Here is a 16,157-nt window from a genome sequence, read left to right on the forward strand (position 1 = left end):
AATTGGGAACAAAAGAACATATGACACCTATAATGAGTATCACTGGAGCAGTGTCTGCTCAATAGCCTGTATAAATAAAACAAGTGAGCCACATGGTAGGTATTGTTCCCTGGGCTCCCAGGCTGCGTGCTCAAAGGCTGTTAAATGCCAGCACCCTGCTGCAGCAAGCGACCTCAGAAATATTGATATGAATTTTAATTATCAAGGTTCAAGTTGATCAAGTGGCTAGTTAGGCACGCAAGTACCGTATTCTCCTGTGTTTGGTCAATCAATCATCACTCCAAATTAATAATACAAAGCCTAGATCACTGCACTTAAAAAGAACGGTCAATGGAAGTGAACGTTTGTTTTAAAAATCAAATGGAGGAAATGAAGCTTGAAGCTTTATGCCACAGGAAATTGCAATTAATTGAAGTCATCCATAACTCCAGCGATAAATAATTATTAATTATAATAACAGAAAAATAGAAAATATCAGAAACCAAGCAGGCGACTGCACAGTACAAAACAGACATTTGATCTCATCACTAACTTCAGAATCAAGGTTGATACTATATCCAATTTAATGACAATTTCCATCACATAAGTCAACTGCTTCATGATGTTAAGATTTTAAGGCTGTAATGCCAGTTCCTCCCAACTAGCAAAGGTGTGATAAAAGCAGCCTCATTAACAGGCTATGTGTCAGTGAATTTTACACTCAGAGGCTAATAAAAATGATGGGATGTTGACAGCCCATTAAAAACTTTGCATACATTTCCACACTGCTCTCTCCCATCCCAGTGTGTACACTTGTCACCAATTATTTAAAATGGAAGGAAGGGAGGACCAGGGAAAAAGAATTGCACAATAAAAAATCCTAGATGGATAGTCAATAATGACAATTTATCCAGGCAACAGCTGTTGTCTTTCACTAAAGCACACAGCCATAAAACATTAGGCGGTCATTACTGTGGTGTATTTAAAGAAGCAGTATACCATTCACTATTGACTGGATGTCACATTAAATGTAGAGCTAAAGCCAAACAGCAAAATAATTGTGACTGTGTAAAACAGCTGTCAGAGGTTCAGGAATAACTAGCCAGCTAGGACTTCATTAACTAAACTACCTGGAAAACAGCATATACTGCAAGAAAGTGTATAAGCGTGCCAAAGAATTACATTTTTGAAAGGGCGTTTCTTCTTTTTATAATTACTATTATAATTTCAATAATTACTATTATTGAAAACCACATATTTCCAGTATCTGTGGGTTACAGAACATGCACATTCATAAAAAAAGAGCCTTAATTTCATCTATACATACTATCGGAAGATGTTTTTAGTTTACAGGTGCCACTTTCATATTGCAAAATGTATTTATTTATTTATTGTTTTTACGTCTATGCATCACACAAGACATGGGTCTTCACTTTATTATTTCATCCTTTAAAAACTGTTTAAATGAAACAAACTGTATTGTACCTTGCTGGAAATCAGATGTCTATTCTACATTATTTGACCCATGTGCGCATAATTATACAAAGTGAGGAGTGTTAAAGCCAATGGAACATATCCACAATGTTTCAGAATACTTCATTTTGATCAGATAGGACATTGTTCAGCTCATGTATATGCCACAAAAGCGAGGAAGTAAACTATAGTAAAAAAAAAAGTGTTCAGCTAGTTTCATATTGAACAAAAAAGTCACGTACAGCACATGTGTTTCTTCCGCTATATAGTGCAGTGTATTGCTACAGTAATCTATCAGCCAATGTAGCCTGGAATTTGACATTCATTGTGACAACTGGGCACACACCTGTTTAAAGCTGAGGGGACTTCTCTGGCTTAAAATCAGATCTTTAGGTACCTGTAGGGTTAAATACAAGTTTCACCCACCTGGAATAGGGATAATTGGGATGCTTTCATTGGGGACCACCCGGGGAGAGCTGCTGTCTTCCACATAGAAATGAGCCGTTTGGAAACACTTTCTGTAGGGAGATGAGAAAGAAGGCAAGTTAACAGACACGCTTCAGAAAAACAAGTCATTATAACGATAAAATATAATAAAACTTTACAGACCCAATCCATTTATCTGTCAATCAATCAAATAACAATTTCAATTATTTGTTTACTGCGATACCATGAGCAGACTTTGTGATATTTCTTAACTGCTCAGACAAGGTTTTTTTTTCTCATTTCTTTAAAAGGTCCTGTTTCAAAACATGTGCAAGTGCTGCCCATTCCTAAAAGGAAGCACAGAAATCAATCTTTAAAACACAGAACGTGAGAGATCCCATTTCTACATATACAGTGCACTTCATCTGCTAGATATATTGCTTCAATCACGTTAACAAGATGAATCCTCGAGCTGCAAGTGGGAAGATTAGAAATGAAGATAAGCTTGCCTCTACCCACGAAGAGATAAAGAAAAGTGAATTACAGACACTGAAATAGAAAAAAAATCAATAGGTAGGAATCTGAATGGCCCAAGGAGCTGCCTGAGAGCAGCAGCTGTGCCAGATGATCTGATAGCTCCCCAAGTTAAACAATCAGAATGAACACAGCATCAGAAAATGACAAGCGGTCACCTCAGTAGTGGTGGTTGTTTTGTTATTTTACCTGTACTTGATGCAAAGTAAAGAGCACAGGCTGGTCATCATAGAGAAGGCACTGAGCAGGAGAGAGCTGAGAGTTCCAGACAGCATTTGCATGGTGCTGTTGACTGCGGCTGGACTCTCAAGCTCCGGCGTTACAGCTCATTGCTGATTTAATGACTTGCTTGGGGCCGGAACTGAATAGCTAATGAGAAGAGCCTCTGCTGGCCGATCTCTACCTTGAGGAGGGGAGGGACTTTCACAATCTACATGGGCGCTGTCTCCTTCTCAATAGAATTACCACGACACAATAGTGCCCCTTCTCACCCAGACTACTCTTAATAAACTCTAGCACCTGCTCTTTCCTCCCCATGCTGCCAGATTCTTGCCTTCATTTTTAGCTTTATTCCCTGCGGTAAACATTTGCTAAACAATAATACATCTGTGGACTGAAACATCACATGTGGCTACATGAGAAAACAAATCTGTTATGGTCTAGCATGATTGTTACTATATAGTGTAGCGTATGCTGTTCTGCTTTTCCCTTGAATTGATCAAAAAGTTCTAAATATCACCACTGTTTAAATTAAAACAGAACCATCCTTGGCATTTTACATACTCAAATATTTTAGAGATGTTGTTTTTGATACCTTCGAAAACAAATGGCCCAATACAACCCCTTTTTGATATTGGTAAACACTTACAAGACTCTTACAATGTTGTTGTCGTGCTTTACAATAACAGCTACGTTATATAGTTTCAAAATGGCAAAGATGCTCAGAGTGTTGGCTAGTGGACTTTAAAACTGAGAAGGTAGCACATCCCATGTTTATGTTTAAAATAAATACATATATACAGACATAAATACATAAAACATTGTATGGTCCATATCCCTTTCCTGCAGGTTTTATGCCAAATACTGAATCACACAAGGGTTCATTAACGTTGCAAGCAGCCAGAGGGTATCACCCCCACAATTCTACTGAAGCAAAAAAGAGGAATTTATTAGCTCTTTTGGAAGGGCAATTTCCCTGGGGCAATAAAACTGTGTCTAGGGTCCCATCATACACCAGACAGTGGTTTAGTCACATATGGGCTCCTGGTAGAAAACAATGCAAATTGCCATTTGGTTGGAATCATCTCAGAAACACAAAGCTGACTCCAAATGCCCATTTACTCCCTTGCTAATTAGGTTTTAATTAGAAACCTTATTAAAAGCACCCCTAAATAATGCCATACACTATTTCAGGAATAAAAACACACACACACACACACACACACACACACACACATCTCAAACAAAGGAAAGCACTGGAATTGTGAAAAGAAAAATGTATCAAAGAGCCTGTAATAAAACATTTTGTTTTTTCTCATTGTTTCCTTATTCCTCTTTTGAAGCAAAAACAATGCAATACATTTATTCAAACAAACTCTATGGCAGTAGCATCATATATTCCACATGAATAAATCTCACTGAGCTGTCAGATTAACAGCTGAAATAAAACAGGGTCACAAACAGCTAACCCAAACTTCTGTTAACAGATCTTCGGTAATTGAACTATTGCCTAAAGAAACCTCCTGCATAACTTACAAAGATTACAGAAAAACACAGGTGTTCAGCACTGAAACTCAATTTTCAGTAGACCATCAATACAAATTATCATTAACCAAATAGTGACTTAACCCAATCTAGCCCATCTCTAACACACAACACTGTCTGCTCCCATATCTCAACTAAACACCACCACCTCCCTCCCACATAGAGTATTTTGTTCATTAATCCTATTTTGAGGGTACATGACTCAACAGGAAACTGATATCGCCTTTTTGAAACTTCTGACACATCAAGTAAAAAAATAAATAAATAGTGCATTACCCATTTTAGATCAATACTGGCAACATCTGTTTTTGGTTTTTTGTTGTTGAAGGGAAGTGTTATTCAAGAATTCATTTTAGTACCATATATGTGTGTTGCAATTGGTCTACAAGTGCAGGCTTCCACACATGCTGACATCACAGTATACTCATTATAAATGACAATCTTGCCTCCCTTAGATTTTCTTCTGAAAGCAAGCACATTACTACAATGTTATAGAAACTAATACATTTTTTTTTTTTTTTTTGCTTAAAATACTTACTCAGAAAAGTAGGAACCTAAATACTATATTCACTATATTGAAGAGTGAATTAGCAAGGATACACAAGTGCATTATACCAAAGAGGAGATCTTCATTTTAGCAGATTGCAGTTAGGAGAGGACACAGCTGGATTTATAATGACATAACGGGATGAGGAAGTTCATTTCCCACCCCAGTCGGCACACGGCTATTGTCTTTGTTGTACGCGTGTAAGCCAGCCTTTGAAAGTATCATGCAGCATGTTTCAAGAAGCCGTCAATCACTCAAGGATCTCTCTTTTTTTTTTTTTTGCTTAATGAGTATGAGCTGGTCTGCTCCTAAGCCCAAGCGGACATCTCGGAGCACAGCCAACAGCAGGGGGTCCGGCTACCATGGCAACGGACAACCCCCCCCCCCTACCCCCGAGTGGGCATTTGGAAAACACTCGGATAAGTAAAAGCTGCAAAGGATTGATGGAATTAGTGACTATGTGACAGGGTGCCCACCATACACAGCTGCACACCATTATGTCAAGAACTGAAGCAAAGCAAAGAAAACTGCCGCCAGCTTGCAAAAAGTTGAGAAGCACAGTACAAAACTTAATTTATAAGAAACATTAAAAGTACACAATAGAACCCAGCACATACTGACAATGTGTGTATTAAGCCTAGATTTACATTAATAAATGGTAGATACAATGCTTTCATGTTCGTTTATTGATAATATTGCAGTTCTACTTAACATTTCTTTGAATTTGTACACAAACACAGGTTTGACATTAAACCAGACAGTGAAGAAAATTGCTATTCATGCAGCAGGGCTAATGGCAGTTGACTTCCTGCTTCATGGTTATGTTTTGCTTGCACTGAGAAGCTGGGTAAAAGATAATCTAATGAATGTCTATTTTTGTCAGTTGCTGTACAGAAGGTATCAAAAGGTCACACTGTATGCATCGTAGACGGCCTCCAAGTGCCAACTGCATTTTTAAGTCATCTAGATAGTCAAGCACTTTTTAGTAGGTATTTTTCAAATATATTTCGTGAACACGCCACCCCCCCCCCCCCCCCCCAAAAAAAAAACTATGATGGGAATAGAAAACTGTATGTCTTATATCTTCTATCATACACGTTCATGTAGCACATTCTACATTGAATGAATACATAATACATGCTAAAACATGTCCATAAATGTGTTTTAATTTGATTCCACACAGCTACAGTACACTGGATTTATCAAAAACATGGATCATAAAAACAAAACCGTAATTATCAACCTTCATTAAACTTGCATTCCAACAAAAGGCTCTCAATACTAGTGAATGCCGTTCGTCTAATCACAGGCTAGCTCATAAAACTGTGTGATGGCACAAATGGACTTGATAATCCACATTCACAGTTTTATGTACCACTGATAGTAATTTTGCCACTGATGACAAAATAATGTGTCCCAAGGGAATCTCAACACAATTCTCCCTGCAGCTTCAGTGTGAAATGCACATCACACAGCTTTACTCTGGACTCATTTACTTCGGTGTAATCACTAGCTAGATATACAAAGACCATTATGAAATATAAAGAGAATGGCCTGTATTATGGTATACCCACATTACTAAGAAAATGCTTTAACTCAGTTTCTTACATTTAATCCGGCATAACTTATACACAGGAACATAACACTTGGGAGAATTCATTGTTTTGTTCAACTCTGCTTGAATGAAGCCAAGCTATTTAACTCTTTCAGCACCAAGTCATTTCAAGCTAGAGTACATGAACAGCTTCAGTATCTCCTGTAGAAAAAAAGTCATACAGATATGATATACTGTGGTGGCATACGACTATAACCCAGTTAACACTGCTGTGATAAGCAGAAAGTATTCACCACAAAGGATAAAAATAACACAGTTCCTGAATCTGAATGCTTAATTTCCCTGTGATGTGTTCCACCTGGATAGTATATTCAATGATTTATTGTAACAACAGGATGGGCACAGTTTGATAAAATTGAGCAGACCAGTTACTCAGAAATCTTTAAACAATCACAAACCTGAACTCTCAACAATTTGGGCTAATCAGTGGTCACACAACGTTTCATTTCCATTGGACGACCTGTGCTCTAGATACAGCTAATATATGTGACATCCATCGATCTATACAGAGACAGTGTGCAAGACTTACCTCCAGTAAACCAGCACAGCCACAAGGAGAATGAGGCACACGAAAGTGAGTGCAGAGACAACCACTAGCGGGATGATCCACTCCATCTTGTTCGAAGAGTGCCCCGGGTTTCTTGCCATATTTGAGACGCTATTATTTTCTGTAGAATAAAAAAAGAAAGAAAACTGTTAATACTATATCCTGCCAAAAAACGGTAAGCAATATTCCAGAAACAAGACAACATAATGTTAAGAAGGATTTAATTAACCGTGTGAGTGGAGCTTTTTTTTAAAAAAACAAGAAAGAAAACAAGGTCTTGTTTTCAACTGCCCAGTGTCCAATATATCTGACACTGAGAAAACAGGCATGGGAAACATACCCCGGTTCTTTTGTGTCTGTGCTGCCTAAAATGGATCTTAAGCAGCACAAACAAACACCCACACACGCACCACAGAAGCAAAAAGTCAGTAGCGACTGTTTTCTTAGCCAGGGATCTAAAAATGGAGCAAAGATTCCGTGCTGCTGCAGCACAGCTTTCTGCTCGACTGTTCTAAAAGTAGGCCAGGGCTTTAACAGGCAGGCCTAGCAAAGGTGCTAATCAGTGTGTAGCAGGGTGCTGAGCATTTATGGAGTTCAAAATACACAACTGAACAGACGTGGTTTACAGAATGTTCCTGGCATTACACCAAGCAATGACAACAGAGACCAGTATGAATGCAGTCAAATTAGACACCAGCTTACAACACAGCATGTGGCAAGGGTTCTTAATGCATGTTTCATCCACATAGATATACTAAAATATTCTGGTAAATGGTTTTATTATAAATTATATTGCATCTATAAATGTACCATATTGGTCTCAAAAACACTACAACTAAAACTACAACTAAAAATAATAATAATAATAATAATAATAATAATAATAATAATATGTGCTAAGGCAACATAGGATTAAACAACAAATTATAAGAACTATAATTACAATATAAAATATTCCACTAGTAATATGTAATTTAATCAAATGAATTTGCAATATTCCCTAATAATAAATTATAGATGTCTTAACACTAAAATTATGAATCATCTCAGTTTAACAAAACCACAAAGATGGGCTTATAAAATTGGAGTTCAAGAGGTCACGTCTTTGACGCTCATAGTGAGCAGGTGCAACAACTGAACCATCCCTCCTACACTGGGTGAATGATGACTCAACAGCTTGACTCGCCCCAGATTGGGTTCAAGTTCAAAGTTGAAGAGGTAAAGTGCCCAGATGCATCTTGTCAAAGTAACTGTTCTTATAAAACGGACCAAAAGTGATTTCAGTTGTATGATGGGGAATGAGTCAATCATACTTCTAAAACTGGAGCCAATATGGGATGCCATTTGGTCTGTATGTACTATGACAACTCAACTGTACAAGGTTGCGCCCCCAGGGCACCAGCAAATATTGTCTGTAGTTATTATATAGTCTTGCACAGTTACTGTATTGTGAAGTACAATAAAAATGACTTTCACATAACTCATGTCACGTCAGTTATGAAACACAGCTGTGTACAAAATTAAAGGTTAAGCCAAAGCAGTTTGATCCATTCCTGGTTTTACTAGAGAGCTTAATTAGAGAGATCGTTGCAAACACACTGGCTAATCAAGTTTGTATAAAATCCTGCAATAGGGGTCGTATTTCCATTTTTGTACATAATCTAATTCGACTAATCATCGACTAGTTCATAAGGCATGACAGGTCAGAGGTCAGTATCAAGGTGACACAAACACATTTTGGGAGGGAAGTTATTTTAACCCTACAAACTTAAAACACAACAGCAAAATCTGTATACCGAACACAGGCCAAAAGAAAATCCAATGAAGCTGAAAAATGCAGCACTTACTGAAGTCTAATGATTAGGACGTAGCTATACAGTGTCATTTCTATTGAGTTAAAATGCAGGCACAGAACCGTAACCTAGATACATCTGCCTAAATAAGGAAGCACATGTTTTCTTATCCCCCATGGCTGTTCAGTATATGTGATTAACACACTGTATCATACACATTTTAACTCATAAGCAGGAGGATAAAACACAGGGGGCGGTCATGAAGCTACATATTTTTTTTATTACTTTTACTGCACTGCTAGTGAATTTTAAAAGATTTAAAAATATAATCTGTCTACTGATGTGATTGTTACTTCCTCTGCTACTTTTGCACCAGTGTTACTGAATGTCCTTTTAGATACTGACTCCTTACTGGACAGCTGCAGGCAGACTTTGGTAACCGACTGTATATTGCATGTAACCTAAAAACTGATCAACCAGTCTTTTAAGCTGTACTGAACTATCATGCACAATGCATCTAGTTTTCAGAAACCCTAATGTAAATAACGATTCAATCAGGAATACTTTAAATGAACACTGAGTAGTGTAACTAATTACAAGGGTTAAAGGCTACCCACTGCTGCAGTGTTTAGTATCATATCGGGGAGCCAACAAAAACCATATGGTGTTTGAAACCTGCCAGGAGAGCCAGAACACACAGCTGTCACAGAGAAAGCCTTTTCTATTCTCCCCAACCTAGCAGCCTTTTCACAGACCATTTGCTCTTTTCTAATATTATCTTTACTAGAAGACAATTTCCAACCATTGTTGAAGAGTGAATAATGACAATTTCTTAAAGATAAAGCTCCAATTAAATTAATACATTTATTATTATTATTATTATTATTATTATTATTATTATTATTATTATTATTATTATCATCAAGGCCATTAATAGTAGTAGTTCCGGTAATAGGTTGATATGTTCCACGGACAGGTGAAACTTATTTTTTATATAAATTTGATTAAACATATCTTTATTTGGAAAAAAAAAAAACAACAAAAATATATGAAAAACCAACATATATGATATCACATCAATAACCTTCCCAAGAATACTGACATTGTTCAGGCCCGTCTTTGTTGAAGAAAAAGCTCTAATAACAATTCTGACTTCGTTTCAATTACTTTGCAACACTTCACCACTTACAATTTGCTGCCCTCTGTTGGAATATTTAAGAACTACAGCCTACAGAGGTGAAAAACAAGAAAACATTGGCTCTTGGGTCCCAATACAGTTCACTTTTAGCTGGGAAAAAAGTCAATTAATGCAATAAACAAAAGCAAACAAGTAGTATTTTTTTAAATTTGCAATCGATTAACATCTTTTTTTTTCTTAAATCATTTTCTTTAATTGGTAAAATATACTAATGAATATATAAATGGCTACTTGAGTCAATAATGGAAAGAAACATAAAAAGTGTGGGTCGTTTTATGATGTAAAAATATTTATTTACCAACATACAAATAAATAAATGAATAAATAAATATATACAAAAAAATCCTCACCTTTATCAACCAGAACAAAAGTCTTTTTCTTTTCACCAGTTTCTTCATCTGCGGTCATTGTTGGCCTTTTTAAAACCACACCTGGTGCTTTGTGTGTAAAAGTGGACAACATTTGGGTTGGGGTCACTGTCTCCATATCAAAGGCTCTTTCTATCTCTTTAGCAAGCTGGTGTTTAACTGTTCCCATGGGGATCACGTTTTCCTCCACTTTCGGGGTCTCGGATACTTCTTCCTCTTGTTCTTTCTCTTTCGCAGTTGCAGTCGGCAAAGCAGTGGTGGCCTCCTTGGTTTCGGACTTGTTCTCCTGTGTCTCTGCAACTTCAGTCACCACTTTCTTTTCCTTTGCCTCATTCCCTTCTTCTCCCTCCTCTTCTCCCTCTTTCTCCCCCTCCTCACCTTCCCCTTTCCCATCTTTATCCCCTTCTTCGGCCCCCTCGTTGTCTTTGGAGACTGTGGAATCCCCCTCTGAGCCAGGGGAGGATACAGCCTCAGTGGTGGGCACAATGGGCTTCACCACCTGTTTGGTGGTTGCAGAAGCAGAAGGGGGCAGACGGGTAGGCCAAGCTGAACTGGGAAAGGAAGAAATAACACCCCCGCTAAACCCAAGGCCTGCCAGGAATGTACTAGTCACCAAAGAGGCCACAGTTGCTTGACTCCCACTGGACGAAGGCCCAATTCCAGTTGCTATAGAAACAAATGAGAAAGGGAGGCCAGAGGAAGTCCAGGTAGAGGACCCAGAGCTTATGGGCGCCATGTCTGCTGAAGAGGCTGGGGATGCAGTAGGCTTCAGTGGAGATAAAAAAGCATAATATGAAACAGTCATAAATAGTAAGAGCACTGAAATAGATGTTAAGCTGTGCAATTCAATTTAGACCTAAATTAATTATACAGCAGTCAGCACAGATATTTTATGTGGCACTGTAAAGTACCTTCTACCTCATGCAGTCTGATGTCAATGGTTTTGTCAACATAACGAACGAAAGTACAAGTCATCACTAATGGAATAAAATACAAAACAGGGACAAACTGTTCACTGATTTTTTAAACATATAGTGCTACCTTCTACTCATCTATGTCAACTACTTCAAATAGTACGTGAACTTACAGGTGTAAAAGCTGTTATAGTGCCATCTTCTGGCAACAACTAGAAAAACCTGCACAAGTCATCCACTTACCATTCCTGTTTTCACAATTCTGGTTCCTTCAAATATCCTTGTAGTGTTGGCTGGAAAGTAAAACATTATTGTTAATTTAACAGCAGAGAGAATTTTAGAATTACATTAAGTAATTTTGCTTATTATTATTATTATTATTATTATTATTATTATTATTATTATTATTATTTATTATTGCCTCACACAGTATTGTACTATTATATTTAGAAACTTAAATAGAAACAGAACGTACAAGAATTAGACCTATCTTGAAATGTTTTCTTAATGTTTCCCACAATATATACATTCCACCTTCTTAAGAATGTAATTTAAAATGCTATCTCTACTTCTCTCTTGTCCAGTAGATATAGGACTAAGCCTTCATAGTTGAAAGATGGTTTTGCTGGGAAATGTAATCCATGTGTTTGGAGGAGATAACCACAGCAGATTCATCATTTCAGAGCTTCAACAGCAATAGTAAAAGTTTGGAGAATTGAATATTACTAATTCCTTGGGACTTGTATAAAGAGCTACAAACAATGAAGTCTTGAGTAATTTTAATTGTGTTTCTGAACAAGTAAAAAAAAAGAAATCAGAAGCACTGCTTTGCCCATTGAGTACAAAGATTTGTGCTGTGTGTTTATATTACACTTGCATGCATATCCACCTCATTTTAATTCACATCCTGAACCTCTGAATATGAGCAGATTCTAGTATTACAGTACAGCACTGTCCTATTTTATTATTTTTTAATACAAAGCCCTAACAGAAGACATATTTGCATGTGCTTCTCAGGCAAGTTATTTGTTAAGCATTTGTCAGCATCAGGCTTTGCCAATTAATTAAAAGGTCCTCCACCACTCAGGTACATTTTACAGTGAAGGGATTTAAAGAATCTACATAGTAAACACTCAAGACGCTTAACAGACTGGAAACTGGCATTGCCTCCTGTTACTGAAGTCTGTCCGACAAACTCGAATAGCCTTATGTGCTTCCAAAACTCAGCAGGAGTAATTAATATGCACAGTTTGGGAGTGGGTGGCTTATAGATTTTCCATTAAGATTTTCTTTTTTTAAATATCTTTCATGTTCGCTGTGGGGAACTGTAAATGCACACAGCTGTTTAACCCAATTCAGCTACCCAGCTTCCGATCGCAGTCATCAGTTTCACTTCTGAATATAAATAAATAATTATTTTTTTAAAGAAACCAAAAACAGCCTTGCAGGCTACCAACCCCCCATCCCCCCCTTAGAATTAATGCCAGCATTAACAGCTTGCCAACTCCCCAACAGACAAGCAGATTGTAAAATGCTAAGTAAACCCAAGATGAGCCACTGTTTGTCTGTGATCAGAGGCTTTTAGTTATTTTTTTAGGAAGCTGGTAAAACTGAGGTCCAGTTTATATTTCTTGTACTACACCTAGGTAAGAGTTCCACTGCACACTTTGTTCAATTACTGGTTAAAGCTTTGAAACATGTAGCAGTTTATATTACTTATGGCTGGATTCATGTTATTCGCATGCAGTGTTGAATTCATCATGAATCGATAATGGAAACAGAACAACGTACTATTTTAGTTCACTGTAATGTACTACAAATGCCGGAAACTGGATTTCCAGTGCTCACGCTGCCGTTTACCCCAAGTTGATTCAATATTGTACGCTGTTTCCCTGGGTTTAAGCTGGACAGCGTGGCAGTTCTTCTGAACATTATCCTTAGAAAATCAGTGTCAAATATTATAAATGTTGGCAAAGGTGGCTTGACTACTGTGGGTACTCATTTTATTCCCACAATAGCAATTTTTATCACAATTGATAGGTTGTCTACCGATTCTGACAAAATTCAATGCCTCCACTGAAACATCAGGGGACCAATTTCCAACTTTAAAATGTAACATTTTATTAAAAACATTTGTACAGTTACTGTATATACAGGGGAATAGGCTTTTTTTTTAAGCTAAAATATTTAAGCAATATATATATATATATATATATATGTATGTAGCAGTAGTAGCACAACTTTTGATTTATTTCTAATGTAAGCTCACCTCGAAAGAGCATGGTCTGACTGAAGTCACTTCTCATGTCATTCTGGCACACAGCTTGGACTCTGAACAGGTAAAGAATGTCCGGAGAGACAGTGTTGATGACGGCCTCCTGCAAGTGAAAACAAAGAAAATACCTCTGGGTAATAATGCAGTCTGTCACATGACTCTGCCTCCAGATTCTACGCTGCCCTGGAAGTGTGCTACTGAACCTCTCTTTTGTTATACAGGAACACTACAAACAGGACACACTCATTGTGCTCCTCCTGTTAGATTGGTGTCAAAGGTTATACTGTTCAACCATTCAAAAGGAAGCCGGGACTATATACAACGGTTTCAAAGAATATCTGCAATCATAAAACATTCAGTCTTACTCTGACACAATAAAGAATGGATGAAAAAGTTACAAAAGAACAAAGCACAATAGTACCCTTTATACTACTGTATATTACATTCATTGAAACTTGGGAAGCGGCTTTAAACAGACAGTACTGCTGTTAGATTGGCACCTCAGTAAAAAAAAAAAAAAAAAAAAAACTGGGTAGCCCCTCCCTCCCCTTGCTGAGGCCAAAAATGACAGGCCTGAGAGTGTTTGCCACCACTTAAGGGATGTTTACTGCCAGCACTTAACAGCGTGAGGGCTCAGGATCATTAACTGTTAAAACTTTATGAAAGGCATATGCATATCTTATCACATTCCTTATAGATGGGTTTTCAATACAATGTTAAATGCATGAGGGGTGACTATTATCATAATTTACTTTGAGAGAATCCATTCATCAGACGCCCTGCAGCCCAAGTAAGTCTTACATTAAGTAATGGCGTTTGTTCTTTGTCCACGTCTCCATCTCTGATTTATGCAAGTGCCACTCTGTTTAATTTTGTTAAGGATCTTGTTCAAGAATGGCCAATTATTACAAGTGGGAGGCTGTAAAACACCCAGGTCTTGAGTGCTTTTGGATTGATTTGACTGTGATTTTATAAAGCATGCCAGTCCCTAATGTGACCCAGATAACAACGTCTTGGGAGCAAATTGAAAATAAAAGTGCAAATGAAGTGAGGGGCCATTGTTTTTCAAACTGATTGCGAGGACCCAGCACATGAAGAAAAGATGACAAGGAATTGCATTCAACTCTCCAGTGTTTTTCCTTTTCCTTCTAGAATCACAGACTTAATCAATTCTTAGTCCTCCTTTAATAACTTTACAGAAAGAAAAAAACAATTCAAGGTGCTTTGTTTCAAACATTTGATCACCTTATTCTTTAAGATTGGAATTCAAATTTATTTTTTCCACTAGATACTTAAAGCATATCTGTAATAAAAGAGTTTCATACCAACTTTCAAACTGAAATTAGCTAGGAAAAGAAAAAAATCTATATATTCTCGGTTAAAAAATTATAAAATATGTGGCATCTGGAAAGTCTTGCACAAGGTTAAATGTGAGAGTAATGTATTTTAAACCAATAAGCGGTGATTGTACAGTATGCACATAAAATGGTTTTCATTGTTAAACCGTACTGTCTAGACAACTAATCAGATGCAGTTACATATTATTTTCAGGTCCATTCCACATTGTATTTAACCCTAAAAATAATCATTCATTGCTCACCAGCAGACACATATTGTATTGTACAACCTCAAAATCCAAGTGACACAACTTCTATGTCTTTATACCAAAGTTTGCAAACTACAAATCCAGTACAATGCTGTAGGGAATGTGTGAAATATTGAGCTTTGCTCATCCTGCTAGTGTGTAACAGACTGGATAGAAACAGAATCAAAGGTCCTTTCTGTAGCTGCATTGGATGCATTCCTAACAGTACTTACCAGGTCCTGGTCACTGTCCTTGGTGAATGTTTGGTCGTTTGGCTCTTCGTTCTTATTCCAGCTGTAGGAGATCATGAAGTTGATGATGGGAGGGTGGTAGACAGTTTCAGGTCTGTTCCAGCTTACTACTAATGCAGTTTTATTTACTGGCTGAACCTTCATATTGATTGGAGGAGTGCTGCATACTATAAAAGAAGAAAAAAAAACAAACAACAACGTCTATTTAGTATTCATACAATTACATCTATAAAGAATGAACGAATAAAAAGCTAGAGCAATGCTTAACCACATACATTGGACTGAACACGAACAACTACAAAAATTGAAGTTTCAGAAAATTAGCACTTGACATAAGACCAGGTGTCTATGTCAATAAATAATAATAATAAAAAAAATCTTTATTGCAATGCAGCATACTCTGATTTACTATATTATCCCCATTGCTGTATCAGAAATGTCAAAATACTGCATGTGGCTTCCTTGCTGTGCAATGATGTATGCTGTAAACACGTCAAGTGTTTTAATACAAGGGACCACTAGATGACACTAGAATACAGAAAGAGGATTCGTCAAAGTTTCTCAATGCATCATGGTTCACTAAACATGGCCATTATCCAAGCTTCATGTAATCTCAAAAGCAGAAGGTGTTCAATCACTGAGCATGCCGGTAAACTGAATAACACTGCTGAAAACCAAACTCTGCTTAATTCAGCAGGAAGCCGAGCTGAAATCCTCTCCTTTTCGTTATTGCTGTTTGTTTACCCTGCGTTGTTCACACATACCAAGGGAGGAAGTGCAACTGATACGAATATGTACATTATTCGTCTTAACTGTTTACAACAGGTTCCAGAGTTAAACACAGATAATTATCCTCATCTAAGCCAAAATGTGTCAGTTTCCCTTACG

General features: G+C 37.3%; 1 protein-coding gene across 2 annotated transcripts in view; it reads right to left on the reverse strand.

Annotated features, from left to right (window-relative positions):
* LOC121328630 (receptor-type tyrosine-protein phosphatase gamma-like) overlaps window positions 1-16,157 on the reverse strand; it is a 168,046-nt gene that overhangs the window by 17,222 nt on the left and 134,667 nt on the right. For both annotated transcript variants that reach the window (XM_041273489.1, XM_041273491.1), the window contains 6 exons: window positions 15,252-15,436; window positions 13,428-13,536; window positions 11,402-11,451; window positions 10,227-11,010; window positions 6,868-7,006; window positions 1,879-1,970 (listed from right to left, as the gene is read on the reverse strand). In XM_041273489.1, coding sequence (XP_041129423.1) covers window positions 1,879-1,970; window positions 6,868-7,006; window positions 10,227-11,010; window positions 11,402-11,451; window positions 13,428-13,536; window positions 15,252-15,436 — 1,359 coding nt within the window. The remainder of the gene's footprint in view (window positions 1-1,878; window positions 1,971-6,867; window positions 7,007-10,226; window positions 11,011-11,401; window positions 11,452-13,427; window positions 13,537-15,251; window positions 15,437-16,157) is intronic.

This window comes from Polyodon spathula, chromosome 16 (genome assembly GCF_017654505.1).
Source record: "Polyodon spathula isolate WHYD16114869_AA chromosome 16, ASM1765450v1, whole genome shotgun sequence".
Taxonomy (NCBI): Eukaryota; Metazoa; Chordata; class Actinopteri; order Acipenseriformes; family Polyodontidae; genus Polyodon; species Polyodon spathula.